The sequence below is a fragment of the Cherax quadricarinatus genome, chromosome 3 (assembly GCF_038502225.1).
Source record: "Cherax quadricarinatus isolate ZL_2023a chromosome 3, ASM3850222v1, whole genome shotgun sequence".
NCBI classification, from domain to species: domain Eukaryota; kingdom Metazoa; phylum Arthropoda; class Malacostraca; order Decapoda; family Parastacidae; genus Cherax; species Cherax quadricarinatus.
In genome coordinates, this window is record NC_091294.1 from 3293463 (window position 1) to 3312190 (window position 18728).

The window sequence follows — 18728 nt, forward strand, 5'->3', positions numbered from 1 at the left end:
ATACCTGTAGGTTATGCCTTTATGTCCAGGATTCATAACAATGAAGAATTTGTAGTTTAGAAAATATACATGACATACAGACATTTAGGAGCTTATTAACAAGTTAATACAGGTACAGTAAACCCCCCAAATAACAGACTAATAGAGGCGAGCGGGTGGCCAGTATTGGCAGTTGTGATGGATAGGGAAAAAGATTGTTTTGCCATAATTGTAACAATAATGAACAATTCTGCACCAATGGACTTTTTCCATTGTTTCCAAATCTATTGACCAAGCGGATTTTGTTCACTATTTCAAAAGTCCATTAAGTGGAGGGTTTACTGTACCGTACTATGTATGTGTGGCTCAGCATACAGAGTGCGACATCTTGCCCCCAGTCACTCTGGTTACCTGCTCTGGCCAGCCAGTACAGGGGCTTTAACCTACAACTTATTTTTTTATTTGCAAAGCAAACACTGTCCAGTTAACTTTTTTGTGTGTGTACCACAATCTTTAATGTAAGGAAATGGCATACATAATCAGTGTAGCTAGGTACAGAGTGCAGTATTAACTTAATAATTGCCAGTTAACATGTAAATAAAAAAATTGCATGAAACATTTTATTTAATGTTTCAGGATTTTGCCTCTTGTATGTTTTTAATAACACACTCAGGCAGATTTTCCAATTTCATTTTCCTCTGATGGTCGAACACGTACTGGATTTGAAGTAGCGATACCAGGCTTTCCTCCAGATGCCTGCCTGTGTTGAACAAATGAAAATTATTATCAGTATAGACAAGCAAAATGCAAGTGTTAGTAAGGAAAATGTTACTTCCAGTAATTCAATGCAAAACAAAAATGTATCAGTAAATAGTGTAAATCCTAGGTAGTAGGTTGGTAGACAGCAACTGCCCGGTGAGGTACTACCGTCCCACCAAGTGAGTTTAAAATGGAAACCTGTAATTGTTTTACATGATGGTAGGATTGCTAGTGCCATTTTTCTGTCTCATAAACATGAAAGATTTCAGGTATGTCTTGCTTCTTCTACTTACTCTTAGGTCATACAACACATGCATGTATAAGCATATATATACACACCCCTCTGGGTTTTCTTCTTTTTTTACTGGTTCTTCTTTTTGTTTATTCCATCTTATCTCCATGGGGAAGTAGAACAGAATTCTTCTTCCACAAGCCATGCGTGTTGTAAGAGGCGACTGAAATGCTGGGAGCAAGGGGCCAGTAACCCCCCTTCTCTTGTATACATTACTAAAGTTAAAGAGAGAAACTTTTGTTTTTCTTTTTCAGCCACCCTGCTTTGCTGGGATATGTCTGGTGCATTGAAAGAAGAAAAGTAGAAATACTGTAACTGTTACTGATACGAGGATTCAAAATAAAATCTTATGGCAGAATATTTAACATTTTATAAAAAGCCATAGACAATTTAGGGTGGTGCCCTCTGAAAGGTAAATGTATGAAAAACTTAAATAATGTCCCCTGTGGAAAGCCATATAGTACTGTATTTGTAATCAAATTATTTTCAAATGCTAGATAAAAAAAAAAGTCTGACCTTAAGGAATGAGAATAGTACATATGTTTTGTCACGATAAAATCAAGTACTAATTAGTTAGGTTTCGTTACTTAATGTTTCTCAGTTTTACCCCAGGCTAAGACAAGAAAAGCAGAATACAATATTCAAAGTATTCTCACCCTTTAATGAGCATACAGTAGTACAGAATAAGTAAAAACATTTGTAATGTAGGACAGGTAAAGGTATATTACATGTTTATCATAAATAATTGGTGTTCTGTTGTATAGTATATACATAGAACAATTAAATAAGTTTCTGAAATGCTCTAATTACTTGGTACTGAACATTTCAGATGAAAATTCAATCTTACATTCCAGTAAGCTATTTTTAAAAAGAATGATCAAGGTTAATATATTCTTGAGTGGTCAAGGTTAATATATTCTTAAGTGGTCAAGGTTAATATATTCTTAAATGGTCAAGGTTAATTATTTTTATTATTTATTTTATTATCACACTGGCCGATTCCCACCAAGGCAGGGTGGCCCGAAAAAGAAAAACTTCCACCATCATTCACTCCATCACTGTCTTGCCAGAAGGGTGCTTTACACTACAGTTTTTAAACTGCAACATTAACACCCCTCCTTCAGAGTGCAGGCACTGTACTTCCCATCTCCAGGACTCAAGTCCGGCCTGCCGATTTCCCTGAACCCCTTCATAAATGTTACTTTGCTCACACTCCAACAGCACGTCAAGTATTAAAAACCATTTGTCTCCATTCACTCCTATCAAACACGCTCATGCATGCCTGCTGGAAGTCCAAGCCCCTCGCACACAAAACCTCCTTTACCCCCTCCCTCCAACCTTTCCTAGGCCAACCCCTACCCCGCCTTCCTTCCACTACAGACTGATACACTCATGAAGTCATTCTGTTTCGCTCCATTCTCTCTACATGTCCGAACCACCTCAACAACCCTTCCTCAGCCCTCTGGACAACAGTTTTGGTAATCCCGCACCTCCTCCTAACTTCCAAACTACGAATTCTCCACATTATATTCACACCACACATTGCCCTCAGACATGACATCTCCACTGCCTCCAGCCTTCTCCTCGTTGCAACATTCATCACCCATGCTTCACACCCATATAAGAGCGTTAATATATTATTTAATTAAACAAGAGTGCTAAGATCTTCAAAAAATATTTTTTTTTATATTAAAGAACGTTCTCCCACCAAGCCAAGGTGACCCAAAGAAGGAAACATTTACCATCATTTATTAAATATACTGAATATTTCAGATGAAAATTTAACCTTTTATTTCAGTAAACTATCCTTTATAGAAGCATGTTGCCATCACAAATCAGACTGCCCTCCAACTGCAGTATCCCCACTCTTCTTCTACACTGTAGGCATTCTGCCTCACCTACCTCCAGGACTCGAGTCTGGCTAATCAGTTTCATTAAATCCCTTCACAAAGGATACCTTGCTCACACTAAAACAGCAACTTCATTTAAAACCTTTTGTATCTATCCACTCCTATCTAATATGTTCACACAAGGTTGCTGGGTGCTCAAGCCCCTAACACTCAAAGCCCCTTTTACATTTTATTATTCTATTGCTTTTAAATATTTTTGTATATTTTAATGCATCATACATTATGTAACACTAAAGCTGAAGTAGCTGATGATAAACAAAAATATCCAAAGCTGTAAAGAATAAAAGTCAAGAAAAGTGTAAGGGATGTTGATCAGTAGTTTTTTGTGTAACTAGAAGTGTGCATTTTATTCAACGAGTAGCACTCTGTCATTATACACAACACACACACAACACACAAACAACCCGCACATAAAAGAGAGAAGCTTACGACGACGTTTCGGTCAGACTTGGACCATTTACAAAGTCACACTAATGAAACATCGTCGTAAGCTCCTCTCTTCTGTCATTATAATAATGGTGATTTTATCAAATCAACTATTCCATGTGTAATACCTGTATGTACAGTAAGCTATTTGGAAAATTCTATTCAGACGCATATTTAAATCAATAATAGTGAAATGAAGAAAGTTCTTTATATGTATAGAGACTCACCTGATGCTGTCAGCCATTGCACTGTCAATCTTGTCCAGGTTGAAAACAAAGGTAGCAAAAATTCGCCCCATAGTCACTGCAATACGCTCCTCTGTAATGAACGTTAGCTTTAGATGAAGGAATTTGTACAGCACACCCAGCCTCAGAGTACACATTTACTTTATCTGATCTGTTTTGTGTAACATTTTGGCACAAATAATTTATATACATAATAAAATTACTTAAATTAAAATGAGTAGGTAAGAACTGAGTAGCTTAGAGGTATAAGATGCAACTGACTGGTAAATGCTTATTATTGTTACTTATTAAGTAATACATCAAGCTCAAGAGATGGATTTTGACAAGATAGTTGTTTTCTTTTATCCTTCAGGTAGTGTTTCAAATTTCGGGTCCTTTGAGTTTTGTAAAGCGTCTACTCAGATTGAGTCATGCACTCATAATAACAGAAAGAGGGAGAGTGATTTCTTGTGGTATGCCTAAGTGATCTGTAGCAGCAATGGTTTTAGCTCGGGGTTAGTAAAGCCTTGTTGCTGAAAAGCATATTATAATGGTGGTGGGTTTGTATCAACCATCTTTGATATTGTTTTAATGTCACCTTTGCAGCATTTATAACATTTCTGGTATATTCTTAAATGTTTATGCAATAATGTACTGTATATTGTAATAAACAGAATAGAGGAAATCAGCTCTAATATACATTATTTAGGTATGCATACTGGTCAGAGAGCCCGTCGTAAGTCCAAGGTGTCAGTAAATGAGTACGTCGCTAAGTGAGGAGGGGCTGTATTGTAGTTTGTGCTCTCTATATGTAATATACAGAATATGTTTAAAGTACAAAGCAACCACACAATTCAGACTCTACTTAATGAAACTACTCCATTTCACTAACTGCTGCTCCTACTTCACACTTCTACTAGCCCTCTAACCAAGGTTATAATGAGTGTGCCAGACCAGTACTAAACCCACATGAGTTTAGCACTGTTGTTAATAGATAAAATAATGAGTAAAATAATGTAATAAATAGTGAAGCTAGAGAAAATGACATAGAGCACACACAAGTTTCATTTTAGTTATGAACATCACACATACTGTGTATTCCATTCAATATCTAAAAGGTATTTCGAAAATCTATTTACTTCAGTTTAATACTCTAAGGTATAGTAGTACTGAAAGACCCCAGAAGTGTTTGTTTGTGAATCCATATAGTCGTAATTCCTTATAAGAAAGAAGCCCTTCAGTGGGCTGTTTTGATTTTGAAGGGCTCTTGATCCAAAGAAATGGAGGTAAACACCTTCTCTTTGGATGAAACCTGATTGTCTTTTATTTCACAAGCACTATAGAACCATTACAGATTTAGTACAGCTTCCCATGAATATAATAAGGAAGGTACAGTTCAAATTAAAATTTAAATTCAAATGTTTATTTCCTTGTAGAAGCTTACAATGTGTGGTTTACATGTTATAAAATATTAATTACAAAGAAGGCCACTAGCATGCCTAGGCATTTTGGGCAGCTTAATACTAATTCTTACTCTATACTGATATAGGTTATGGAGCAGTACATTTTAATATACGTACATTATTAGGTACATACGTAATTAAGTTTATAACAGTGAGGTTGTACAAAACATAAATAACAATATTTCAAATGGTAAATTTAGTAATGATATTAGATTTATCTTGGCATGATACACTGTTTCTATTTAGGCAAACTTAGGACTAACTTAAGATTTATTAGACAAAAGCTATATTAGGAATTTTATGTTTACAGTCATTTGGGTGAGTGTAAGTGTAAATTAAGGGGGAATTACAGACAATGAGAGTAAGACTATATTGTTTTGAATGTGTTCATGATGCAAAAAAAAAAAAAGAGAGAATTAGGTGGTTTTCATTTGGTTAGTTGATAATGGGGTGTGTTAGGGAGATAAGATGTTTTTTAATGGTAGTTTTGAAAATGGTGGTTGAATCTGCAGTTCTAGAGTTTTCAGGCAGGGAGTTTCAGATTTTAGGCCCTTTTATGTACATCAAATTTTTGTAGAGGTTTAGCCAGACACAAGAAATGTCATAGAGATTTTTGTGTCTGGTATTGTGTCTATGGGTCCTGTTGCAAGTATCAAGAAAGTGTTTTAGTTCAAGGTTAATATTAGAATTTATGGTTCTGTAAATATAGGTTGCACAGTAGTAGGTGTGAATGTTCTGTACAGTGAGTAGGTTCAGGTCTATGCAGAGTGGGAGGGGGGGGGGGTTGTGTGGCATTGGATTGTGTGATAATTCTTACTGTGGTTTTTTTTTGTGTTATAATTGACTTTAGGTGAGTTGCTGCTATTGATCCTCAGGCACAAATAGCATAGATGAGGTAAGGATAGATGAATGAATAGTATAGTGTGAGTAGGGCTGATTGTGGTACGTAGTAATGTATCTTAGAGAAGATCCCAACTGTTTTGGATACTTTTTTGTTATTCGTTGGATATGGGTGTTGAATTTCAAGTTGCTGTCAAGGTGTAGGCCCAGGAATTTGCCCTCATTATGTTTAGCAATAAGAGTGTTGCCAATTGTTATGTTCAGCTGGGCAACACCTGTTCTGTTCCCAAACATAATGTAGAAGGTTTTGTCAATATTAAGTGTAAGCTTATTAGCAGTCATCCAGGTCAATATTTTTACAAGCTCTTCGATAACAATAGTGTTGAGTGAGGCAAGATTAGGGTAGATGACATAAGTCATATCGTCAGCAAAGAGAATAGGTTTAAGGTGTTGTGCTACATTAGGAAGATTGTGGCATGCAAAGAATACATAACCTTTATTCAGCACACGTACACACCATCATTAAAAGGCTACCTCCCCAACCAGTGAATCAGATGCTAAGGGTCAGACAATGGGGCCCCATCATCAGATCAGTATCTAGGTTTAGCCAATGAGAAGGTGGATCTGGCAATTGTGGAGGCGACATGGCTACCAATCACATTTTTGCCTTTGTCATTTCCATTTGAGAGCTGGTTGAAGCACGGTGAACTGCATTCTATAGGCTCCAATTCTGCCTTGATTACCGTGGCATGCACTAATACGTGTTGCTGTACATAGTGTATATAGTGTACATACTGATGTTTATACTTGGTGAAGGATAACATAAGTCAAAATTTTCGGCTGTGTTTATTTTGCTTCCTTTACACCCAGGATATCAAGCCTTTTTGTTTCTGGGTTATAATAAAGATCATTGATGTATAAAAGGAAGAGCAGGGGACAAAGGATACTTCCCTGTGGTACTCCAGTATCCAGTGGCCTTATTGATGAGGTTGTGTCCTTAACAGAGATGTACTGATGCCTGTCAGTAAGGTAGGATTTGAAATATGTAAATGTGTGGCCTCTTATGCCATAATCAAGTTTGTGGAGTAGGATGCTATGGTCTACTGTATCAAAAGCTTTCCTTAGGTCAATAAAGAGTCCTAATGGATATTCATTTTTTCAAGTGCTGTGTAAAGCAGTTCTAGCATTTTTACAATTGCATCGTTCGTGCTTTTGTTTTTCCTGAAGCCAAATTGGCAGGGGTTGAGGATGTTTTGCACTGTTATAAAGGAATATAATCTCTTGTGCACAAGTTTCTCAAAGATTTTGGATAGCAACCGTAAGTTTGATATTGGTCTGTAGTTGTTGACATCTGTGGGGTCACCACCTTTGTGTATTGGTGTGACCCTTGCTATCTTGAGTAGCACTGGGAAAGTGCTGGTTTCTAGTGATGAACATAGATAAGTATGTTTATGGAGCAACTTGCAATGTGAACAGACTGACTGATGTTGTAATGGCCAGGCTTAGGCTTGGTTACAAGTGTACTTCTGGCAGTTTGGGAGACACACAGATGATGATCAAACTAAATGTAAATTATGTGATCAGGCATATGGTCACTCTTTTGAACACTATGTGCTTAATTGTCCACTTATTGAGGAATACAGATAGAGACAGTATAATAACCTATGTGACATGTGAAGATATCTTATTAATGAAAATAAGATACCAGATATACTAAGCAAATTTCCTAAATTTGCTTGTAACAGATAAGTGAACTATAGATATGTAGATATAAATCCATATGTATTCCTGTTAACCCTTTGGGGCCTAGTTCCTAGGCCTTTTGTGTATCCATATGCTCTTGCGCTACCGTCCACAGGATGGATACGGGGTGCACAATAATCTAGCCACTTCGGTGGCAAAATCTAAAATTTAAATCTGTTAAAGAGTAATGAAATAGCAGGTGAAAGAACATGAGCCACTTGTTTGTACAATAGTGGAGGAACTTGAGCCAGATTTCCTGATTTATTTTTAAGTGATTTAATAATCGTGATGACTTCTGTGGGCTCAGTAGGTGCAAGATAGGAGGAGGTTGGGAAATTCCCATCTAAGTAATTGCTTGCTTGGGCATTGGCACCTGGGATTTTGCACCTGGAATTTTGATCCTATGGTTGAGAAAAAGGTCATTTATCTTGTTAACTGTATCAATAGGCTGTAGTTGGGTTTCACTCGGCTTAGTTAGGACAATATCCCTAGTTTTTTTCAGTTTGTGGGTGCCTAGAATCTGAGAGAGTGTCTTCCAGGTCTTTTTTATATCTCCTCTTGCTTCTGTGAATCTATTGGAGTAGTACAATTGTTTAGCCTTTCTTGTTAGGTTGGTGAGAACTGATGCATAATGTTTAATAAAATCTTTTTTATTAAGCCCTGTCTGTATTGCTGTTCATATTGATGTCTCTTATCAACGGATCTTAGTGTGCAGTTGGTTAGCCATGGGCAACCTAGCCGCTTATTCGTAATCTGTTTCGTTTTTATGGGACAATGTTTGTTATATAGTCTAAGTAGTTAAGAAATATGTCTATCCAATCATCGATATCATTAGTATTTGAGAATTCTGTAGGCCAGTCAACTGTACCTAGCTCTGTTGTGAAGTTACTTATTGAAGCCTCGTCATGGAGTCTAATAGAGACCTTATTATATTCCAGTGGTTGTTTACTAATGTTTGTTAAGAGAAAGGTGGGGTAGTGGTCAGTAGTGTTGTTTGTGATTATCCTTGATTTGAGGGGTGTTAGTATATTAGTCCCTATATGGTCAATTATGGTTGCACTTGTCTCAGTCAGCCTGGTTGGCTTTGTTATAGCTGGTATGAGTAGTATGTTGTTCATATTATTGATGAAATCAGTTACTGGCTGGTCATCTGTTAGGCCAAGATTAATGTTAAGTCTCCGGCTTGGAGAAGGTGATGCTTGTTCATTTGGTTGTTTGTTATTAGTGTCTTTAATTTATCACTAAAATTTGGGATATTTGTATGAGGCATCCAGTATATGGTACCGATTGTTTTAGGAATCTTAAGTTTTTTTACAGTAAAATTTGCAAAAATGTATTCTCCATATTCATCACTATAGCAAGTGATGTTACAACATGATAGTTCATTAATAGATGGCTATACCTCCCCCAACATGGTATGGTCTGCAGTTGTGGATTGCTGTGTCCTAGTAATGAGTATATATCTATTGCATCCTGTTTATTCCAGGTGTCAGTGAGAATAATACAGGAGAAGGTTGTCTTGAGGGAATCAATGAACGCAAGGAGGTCATCATAGTGTTTACCTAGGGACCTAATGTTGTAATTGAGAACTGTAATATTTCTGGCATTACTTAGGACAGTGCTGGCTTGTGATGCTGTGTAATAGAGGCAGTTACCTTCCATTAAATTTTGATTGGGAGTTAGATTTTAAAGATTTAGATCCGGGTCTATGTGATCATTCAGCATTTAGGTTAAATGGTAATTATTTATATTATTTATGGTGCGTTGAGTTCCAATGATGATATCTGTAATAAGGGAATGTTTGGACAAGTGTGTAGCAAATGGATGTCGGTTAAGTAGAGTGTAGAAACTAATAAACATAATGAACTTAAGTGTTGACTATATCTTAAACTATTAATGAACTATGTCTTAAACTATAGTTGTATTAACTATGTATAAAGATATTAAGACAAAATTATAAGATAATGTAGCACCAGACCATGACTTGTTATTGCAGTTGTTTACAATGGATACTAGAATAAAACGTGCAGTTTTAAATTAAAGATTAAATGGGTTTTAGCAGTGATATGATAATAAGGTAAACAACAGATATTTGTAACAGATATTAATAAATTGTAAATTAGAATATTTGGCAACAACAGATGTTAAAAAAGTAAATAAAATAAAACTATAATAGATACTAAGAGGATTATAAATGGTAAAATAGGGCAATGATATGGTATGGTTGATATGAAATTATTTTAATTGGGGAGGAACTAAATCTGCAGAGGTCATATCACCCAAAGAATGGAACTCAATTTGGTTTAATCCAAGGAAGAGAAGGATAAGTCCAGTAAGACTCATGAAGTGGTGCAAGGCAGTTTCAAAGGTGTTGTCGTGGAGGGTGAGTTATCATGCTGTCGTGGAGGGTGAGTTATCATGCTGTTGTGGAGGGTGAGTTATCATGCTGTCATGGAGGGTGAGTTATCATGCTTTTATGGAGGGTGAGTTATTATGCTGTCATGGAGGGTGAGTTATTATGCTGTTGTGGAGGGTGAGTTATCATGCTCTCGTGGAGGGTGAGTTATTATGCTGTCATGGAGGGTGAGTTATCACGCTGTCATGGAGGGTGAGTTATCATGCTGTCGTGGAGGGTGAGTTATCATGCTGTCGTGGAGGGTGAGTTATCATGCTGTCATGGAGGGTGAGTTATTATGCTGTCGTGGAGGGTGAGTTATCATGCTGTCGTGGAGGGTGAGTTATCATGCTGTCGTGGAGGGTGAGTTATCATGCTGTCGTGGAGGGTGAGTTATCATGCTGTCATGGAGGGTGAGTTATCATGCTGTCGTGGAGGGTGAGTTATTATGCTGTCATGGAGGGTGAGTTATTATGCTGTCGTGGAGGGTGAGTTACCATGCTGTCGTGGAGGGTGAGTTATCATGCTGTCATGGAGGGTGAGTTATTATGCTGTCATGGAGGGTGAGTTATCATGCTGTCGTGGAGGGTGAGTTATCATGCTGTTGTGGAGGGTGAGTTATTATGCTGTCATGGAGGGTGAGTTATCACGCTGTCGTGGAGGGTGAGTTATAATGCTGTCGTGGAGGGTGAGTTATCATGCTGTCGTGGAGGGTGAGTTATCATGCTGTCATGGAGGGTGAGTTATTATGCTGTCGTGGAGGGTGAGTTATCATGCTGTCGTGGAGGGTGAGTTATCATGCTGTTGTGGAGGGTGAGTTATCATGCTGTCGTGGAGGGTGAGTTATCATGCTGTCATGGAGGGTGAGTTATCACGCTGTCGTGGAGGGTGAGTTATCATGCTGTCGTGGAGGGTGAGTTATTATCCTGTCATGGAGGGTGAGTTATCACGCTGTCATGGAGGGTGAGTTATCATGCTGTCGTGGAGGGTGAGTTATCATGCTGTCGTGGAGGGTGAGTTATCATGCTGTCATGGAGGGTGAGTTATTATGCTGTCGTGGAGGGTGAGTTATCATGCTGTCGTGGAGGGTGAGTTATCATGCTGTCGTGGAGGGTGAGTTATCATGCTGTCATGGAGGGTCAGTTATTATGCTGTCGTGGAGGGTGAGTTATCATGCTGTCGTGGAGGGTGAGTTATCATGCTGTCATGGAGGGTGAGTTATTATGTTGTCGTGGAGGGTCAGTTATCATGCTCTTATGGAGGGTGAGTTATTATGCTGTCATGGAGGGTGAGTTATCATGCTGTCATGGAGGGTGAGTTATCACACTGTCGTGGAGGGTGAGTTATTATGCTGTTGTGGAGGGTGAGTTATCATGCTGTCGTGGAGGGTGAGTTAACATGCTGTCGTGGAGGGTCAGTTATTATGCTGTCGTGGAGGGTGAGTTATCATGCTGTCGTGGAGGGTGAATTATCATGCTGTCATGGAGGGTGAGTTATCATGCTGTCGTGGAGGGTGAGTTAATATGCTGTTGTCATGTTGTCGTGGAAGGTGAGTTATCTTGCTGTCGTGGAGGGTGAGTTATCATGCTGTTGTGGAGGGTGAATCATCATGCTGTCATGGAGGGTGAGTTATCATGCTGTCATGGAGGGTGAGTTATTATGCTGTCGTGGAGGGTGAGTTATCATGCTGTCGTGGAGGGTGAGTTAACATGCTGTCGTGGAGGGTGAGTTATCATGCTGTCGTGGAGGGTGAATTATCATGCTGTTATGGAGGGTGAGTTATCATGCTGTCGTGGAGGGTGAGTCAACATGCTGTCGTCATGTTGTCGTGGAGGGTGAGTTATCTTGCTGTCGTGGAGGGTGAGTTATCATGCTGTTGTGGAGGGTGAGTTATCATGCTGTCATGGAGGGTGAGTTATGCTGTCGTGGAGGGCGAGTTATCATGCTGTCGTGGAGGGTGAGTTATCATGCTGTCGTGGAGGGTGAGTCATTCTGTCGTGGAGGGTGAATCATCATCCTGTCGTGTAGGGTGAGGTATCATGCTGTCGTGGAGGGTGAGCTATCATGCTGTTGTGGAGGGTGAGTTATTATGCTGTCGTGGAGGGTGAGTTATCATGCTGTCGTGGAGGGTGAGTTATTATGCTGTTGTGGAGGGTGAGCTATCATGATGTCATGGAGGGTGAGTTATTATGCTGTCGTGGAGGGTGAGTTATCATGCTGTCGTGGAGGGTGAGTTATCATGTTGTCGTGGAGGGTGAGTTATCATGCTGTCGTGGAGGGTGAGTTATCATGCTGTCGTGGAGGGTGAGTTATCATGCTGTCGTGGAGGGTGAGTTATCATGCTGTCGTGGAGGGTGAGTTAACATGCTGTCGTGAAGGGTGAGTTATCATGCTGTCGTGGAGGGTGAGTTATCATGCTGTCGTGGAGGGTGAATTATCATGCTGTTATGGAGGGTGAGTTATCATGCTGTCGTGGAGGGTGAGTTAACATGCTGTCGTCATGTTGTCGTGGAGGGTGAGTTATCTTGCTGTCGTGGAGGGTGAGTTATCATGCTGTTGTGGAGGGTGAGTTATCATGCTGTCATGGAGGGTGAGTTATGCTGTCGTGGAGGGCGAGTTATCATGCTGCCGTGGATGGTGAGTTATCATGCTGTCGTGGAGGGTGAGTCATTCTGTCGTGGAGGGTGAATCATCATCCTGTCGTGTAGGGTGAGGTATCATGCTGTCGTGGAGGGTGAGCTATCATGCTGTTGTGGAGGGTGAGTTATTATGCTGTCGTGGAGGGTGAGTTATCATGCTGTCGTGGAGGGTGAGTTATTATGCTGTTGTGGAGGGTGAGCTATCATGCTGTCATGGAGGGTGAGTTATTATGCTGTCGTGGAGGGTGAGTTATCATGCTGTCGTGGAGGGTGAGTTATCATGTTGTCGTGGAGGGTGAGTTATCATGCTGTCGTGGAGGGTGAGTTATCATGCTGTCGTGGAGGGTGAGTTATCATGCTGTCGTGGAGGGTGAATTATCCTGCTGTTGTGGAGGGTGAGTTATGCTGTCGTGGAGGGTGAGTTAACATCCTGTCGTGGAGGGTGAGTTATCAAGCTGTCGTGGAGGGTGAGTTATCTTGCTGTCGTGGAGGGTGAGTTATCATGCTGTCGTGGAGGGTGTTATCATGCTGTCGTGGAGGGTGAGTTATCATGCTGTCGTGGAGGGTGAGTTATGCTGTCGTGGAGGGTGAGTTATTCTGTCGTGGAGGGTGAATCAACATGCTGTCGTAGAGGGTGAGGTATCATGCTGTCGTAGAGGGTGAGGTATCATGCTGTCGTGGAGGGTGAGTTATTATGCTGTCATGGAGGGTGAGTTATCATGCTGACGTGGAGGGTGAGTTATTATGCTGTCGTGGAGGGTGAGCTATCATGCTGTCGTGGAGGGTGAGTTATTATGCTGTCGTGGAGGGTGAGTTATCATGCTATCGTGGAGGGTGAGTTATCATGCTGTCGTGGAGGGTGAATCATCATGCTGTCATGGAGGGTGAGTTATCATGCTGTCATGGAGGGTGAGTTATTATGCTGTCATGGAGGGTGAGTTATTATGCTGTCGTGGAGGGTGAGTTATCATGCTGTCGTGGAGGGTGAGTTAACATGCTGTCGTGGAGGGTGAGTTATCATGCTGTCGTGGAGGGTGAGTTATCATGCTGTCGTGGAGGGTGAATTATCATGCTGTTATGGAGGGTGAGTTATCATGCTGTCGTGGAGGGTGAGTTATCATGCTGTTGTGGAGGGTGAATCATCATGCTGTCATGGAGGGTGAGTTATCATGCTGTCATGGAGGGTGAGTTATGATGCTGTCGTGGAGGGTGAGTTATCATGCTGTCGTGGAGGGTGAGTTAACATGCTGTCGTGGAGGGTGAGTTATCATGCTGTCGTGGAGGGTGAATTATCATGCTGTTATGGAGGGTGAGTTATCATGCTGTCGTGGAGGGTGAGTCAACATGCTGTCGTCATGTTGTCGTGGAGGGTGAGTTATCTTGCTGTCGTGGAGGGTGAGTTATCATGCTGTTGTGGAGGGTGAGTTATCATGCTGTCATGGAGGGTGAGTTATGCTGTCGTGGAGGGCGAGTTATCATGCTGTCGTGGAGGGTGAGTTATCATGCTGTCGTGGAGGGTGAGTCATTCTGTCGTGGAGGGTGAATCATCATCCTGTCGTGTAGGGTGAGGTATCATGCTGTCGTGGAGGGTGAGCTATCATGCTGTTGTGGAGGGTGAGTTATTATGCTGTCGTGGAGGGTGAGTTATCATGCTGTCGTGGAGGGTGAGTTATTATGCTGTTGTGGAGGGTGAGCTATCATGATGTCATGGAGGGTGAGTTATTATGCTGTCGTGGAGGGTGAGTTATCATGCTGTCGTGGAGGGTGAGTTATCATGTTGTCGTGGAGGGTGAGTTATCATGCTGTCGTGGAGGGTGAGTTATCATGCTGTCGTGGAGGGTGAGTTATCATGCTGTCGTGGAGGGTGAGTTATCATGCTGTCGTGGAGGGTGAGTTAACATGCTGTCGTGAAGGGTGAGTTATCATGCTGTCGTGGAGGGTGAGTTATCATGCTGTCGTGGAGGGTGAATTATCATGCTGTTATGGAGGGTGAGTTATCATGCTGTCGTGGAGGGTGAGTTAACATGCTGTCGTCATGTTGTCGTGGAGGGTGAGTTATCTTGCTGTCGTGGAGGGTGAGTTATCATGCTGTTGTGGAGGGTGAGTTATCATGCTGTCATGGAGGGTGAGTTATGCTGTCGTGGAGGGCGAGTTATCATGCTGCCGTGGATGGTGAGTTATCATGCTGTCGTGGAGGGTGAGTCATTCTGTCGTGGAGGGTGAATCATCATCCTGTCGTGTAGGGTGAGGTATCATGCTGTCGTGGAGGGTGAGCTATCATGCTGTTGTGGAGGGTGAGTTATTATGGTGTCGTGGAGGGTGAGTTATCATGCTGTCGTGGAGGGTGAGTTATTATGCTGTTGTGGAGGGTAAGCTATCATGCTGTCATGGACGGTGAGTTATTATGCTGTCGTGGAGGGTGAGTTATCATGCTGTCGTGGAGGGTGAGTTATCATGTTGTCGTGGAGGGTGAGTTATCATGCTGTCGTGGAGGGTGAGTTATCATGCTGTCGTGGAGGGTGAGTTATCATGCTGTCGTGGAGGGTGAATTATCCTGCTGTTGTGGAGGGTGAGTTATGCTGTCGTGGAGGGTGAGTTAACATCCTGTCGTGGAGGGTGAGTTATCAAGCTGTCGTGGAGGGTGAGTTATCTTGCTGTCGTGGAGGGTGAGTTATCATGCTGTCGTGGAGGGTGTTATCATGCTGTCGTGGAGGGTGAGTTATCATGCTGTCGTGGAGGGTGAGTTATGCTGTCGTGGAGGGTGAGTTATTCTGTCGTGGAGGGTGAATCAACATGCTGTCGTAGAGGGTGAGGTATCATGCTGTCGTGGAGGGTGAGCTATCATGCTGTTGTGGAGGGTGAGTTATTATGCTGTCATGGAGGGTGAGTTATCATGCTGACGTGGAGGGTGAGTTATTATGCTGTCGTGGAGGGTGAGCTATCATGCTGTCGTGGAGGGTGAGTTATTATGCTGTCGTGGAGGGTGAGTTATCATGCTATCGTGGAGGGTGAGTTATCATGCTGTCGTGGAGGGTGAATCATCATGCTGTCATGGAGGGTGAGTTATCATGCTGTCGTGGAGGGTGAGTTATTATGCTGTCATGGAGGGTGAGTTATTATGCTGTCGTGGAGGGTGAGTTATCATGCTGTCGTGGAGGGTGAGTTAACATGCTGTCGTGGAGGGTGAGTTATCATGCTGTCGTGGAGGGTGAGTTATCATGCTGTCGTGGAGGGTGAATTATCATGCTGTTATGGAGGGTGAGTTATCATGCTGTCGTGGAGGGTGAGTTATCATGCTGTTGTGGAGGGTGAATCATCATGCTGTCATGGAGGGTGAGTTATCATGCTGTCATGGAGGGTGAGTTATGATGCTGTCGTGGAGGGTGAGTTATCATGCTGTCGTGGAGGGTGAGTTAACATGCTGTCGTGGAGGGTGAGTTATCATGCTGTCGTGGAGGGTGAGTTATCATGCTGTCGTGGAGGGTGAATTATCATGCTGTTATGGAGGGTGAGTTATCATGCTGTCGTGGAGGGTGAGTTAACATGCTGTCGTCATGTTGTCGTGGAGGGTGAGTTATCTTGCTGTCGGGGAGGGTGAGTTATCATGCTGTTGTGGAGGGTGAGTTATCATGCTGTCATGGAGGGTGAGTTATGCTGTCGTGGAGGGCGTTATCATGCTGTCGTGGAGGGTGAGTTATCATGCTGTCGTGGAGGGTGAGTCATTCTGTCGTGGAGGGTGAATCATCATGCTGTCGTGTAGGGTGAGGTATCATGCTGTCGTGGAGGGTGAGCTATCATGCTGTTGTGGAGGGTGAGTTATTATGCTGTCGTGGAGGGTGAGTTATCATGCTGTCGTGGAGGGTGAGTTATTATGCTGTTGTGGAGGGTGAGCTATCATGCTGTCATGGAGGGTGAGTTATTATGCTGTCGTGGAGGGTGAGTTATCATGCTGTCGTGGAGGGTGAGTTATCATGTTGTCGTGGAGGGTGATTTATCATGCTGTCGTGGAGGGTGAGTTATCATGCTGTCGTGGAGGGTGAGTTATCATGCTGTCGTGGAGGGTGAATTATCCTGCTGTTGTGGAGGGTGAGTTATGCTGCCGTGGAGGGTGAGTTAACATGCTGTCGTGGAGGGTGAGTTATCAAGCTGTCGTGGAGGGTGAGTTATCTTGCTGTCGTGGAGGGTGAGTTATCATGCTGTCGTGGAGGGTGTTATCATGCTGTCGTGGAGGGTGAGTTATGCTGTCGTGGAGGGTGAGTTATTCTGTCGTGGAGGGTGAATCAACATGCTGTCGTAGAGGGTGAGGTATCATGCTGTCGTGGAGGGTGAGCTATCATGCTGTTGTGGAGGGTGAGTTATTATGCTGTCGTGGAGGGTGAGTTATCATGCTGACGTGGAGGGTGAGTTATTATGCTGTCGTGGAGGGTGAGCTATCATGCTGTCGTGGAGGGTGAGTTATTATGCTGTCGTGGAGGGTGAGTTATCATGCTGTCGTGGAGGGTGAGTTATCATGCTGTCGTGGAGGGTGAGTTATCATGCTGTCGTGGAGGGTGAGTTATCATGCTGTCGTGGAGGGTGAGTTATCATGCTGTCGTGGAGGGTGAGTTATCATGCTGTCGTGGAGGGTGAGTTATCATGCTGTTTTGGAGGGTGAGTTAACGTGCTGTCGTCATGCTGTTGTGGAGGGTGAGTTATCATACTGTCGTCATGCTGTTGTGGACGGAGAGTTATCATGACGTCATTCTGTCGTGGAGGGTAAGTTATCATGCTGTCGTGGAGGGTGAGTTAACATACTGTCGTGGAGGGTGAGTTATCATGCTGTCGTTGAGGGTGAGTTATCATGCTGTCGTCATGCTGTCGTGGAGTGTGAGTTATCATATTGTCGTCAGGCTGTTGTGGATGGTGAGTTATCATGCTGTCGTCATGCTGTCGTAGACGGTGAGTTATCATGACGTCATTCTGTCGTGGAGGGTAAGTTATCAAGCTGTCGTGGAGGGTGAGTTATCATACTGTCGTCATGCTGTCGTGGAGGGTGAGTTATCATGCTGTCGTCATGCTGTCGTAGACGGTGAGTTATCATGACGTCATTCTGTCGTGGAGGGTAAGTTATCAAGCTGTCGTGGAGGGTGAGTTAACATACTGTCGTGGAGGGTGAGTTATCATGCTGTCGTTGAGGGTGAGTTATCATGGTGTCGTCATGCTGTCGTGGAGGGTGGGTTATCATACTGTCGTCATGCTGTCGTAGACGGTGAGTTATCATGACGTCATGCTGTCGTGGAGGGTAAGTTATCATGCTGTCGTGGAGGGTGAGTTAACATGCTGTCGTGGAGGGTGAGTTATCATGCTGTCGTTGAGGTTGATTTATCATGCTGTCGTGCAGGGTGAATTATCATGCTGTCGTGGAGGGTGAGCTATCATGCTGTCGTGGAGGGTGAGTTAACATGCTGTCGTGGAGGGTGAGTTATCATGCTGTCGTGGAGGGTGAGTTATCATGCTGTCGTGGAGGGTGAGTTATCATGCTGTCGTGGAGGGTGAGTTAACATGCTGTCGTCATGCTGTCGTGGAGGGTGGGTTATCATACTGTCGTCATGCTGTCGTAGACGGTGAGTTATCATGACGTTATGCTGTCGTGGAGGGTAAGTTATCATGCTGTCGTGGAGGGTGAGTTAACATGCTGTCGTGGAGGGTGAGTTATCATGCTGTCGTTGAGGGTGAGTTATCATGCTGTCGTGCAGGGTGAATTATCATGCTGTCGTGGAGGGTGAGCTATCATGCTGTCGTGGAGGTTGAGTTAACATGCTGTCGTGGAGGGTGAGTTATCATGCTGTCGTGGAGGGTGAGTTATCATGCTGTCGTGGAGGTTGAGTTATCATGCTGTCGTGGAGGGTGAGTTAACATGCTGTCCTCATGCTGTCGTGGAGGGTGAGTTATGCTGTCGTGGAGGGTGAGTTATCATGCTGTCGTGGAGGGTGAATTATCATGCTGTTGTGGAGGGTGACTTATCATGCTGTCGTGGAGGGCGAGTTAATATGCTGTCATGCTGTTGTGGAGGGTGAGT

The 18728-nt window shown here is 42.7% G+C and overlaps 1 protein-coding gene across 1 annotated transcript in view; it reads right to left on the minus strand.

Moving 5' to 3' along the window:
• Window positions 1–463: 463 nt before the first annotated feature.
• Window positions 464–18728, minus strand: part of LOC138853427 (uncharacterized) — a 249477-nt gene continuing 231212 nt past the window's right edge. Inside the window, exons 5-6 of the mRNA XM_070089978.1 lie at window positions 3594–3684; window positions 464–739 (exon numbers count right to left, since the gene is read on the minus strand). Of these exons, the coding sequence (XP_069946079.1) occupies window positions 649–739; window positions 3594–3684 (182 nt within the window). The 3' untranslated portion in view covers window positions 464–648. The remainder of the gene's footprint in view (window positions 740–3593; window positions 3685–18728) is intronic.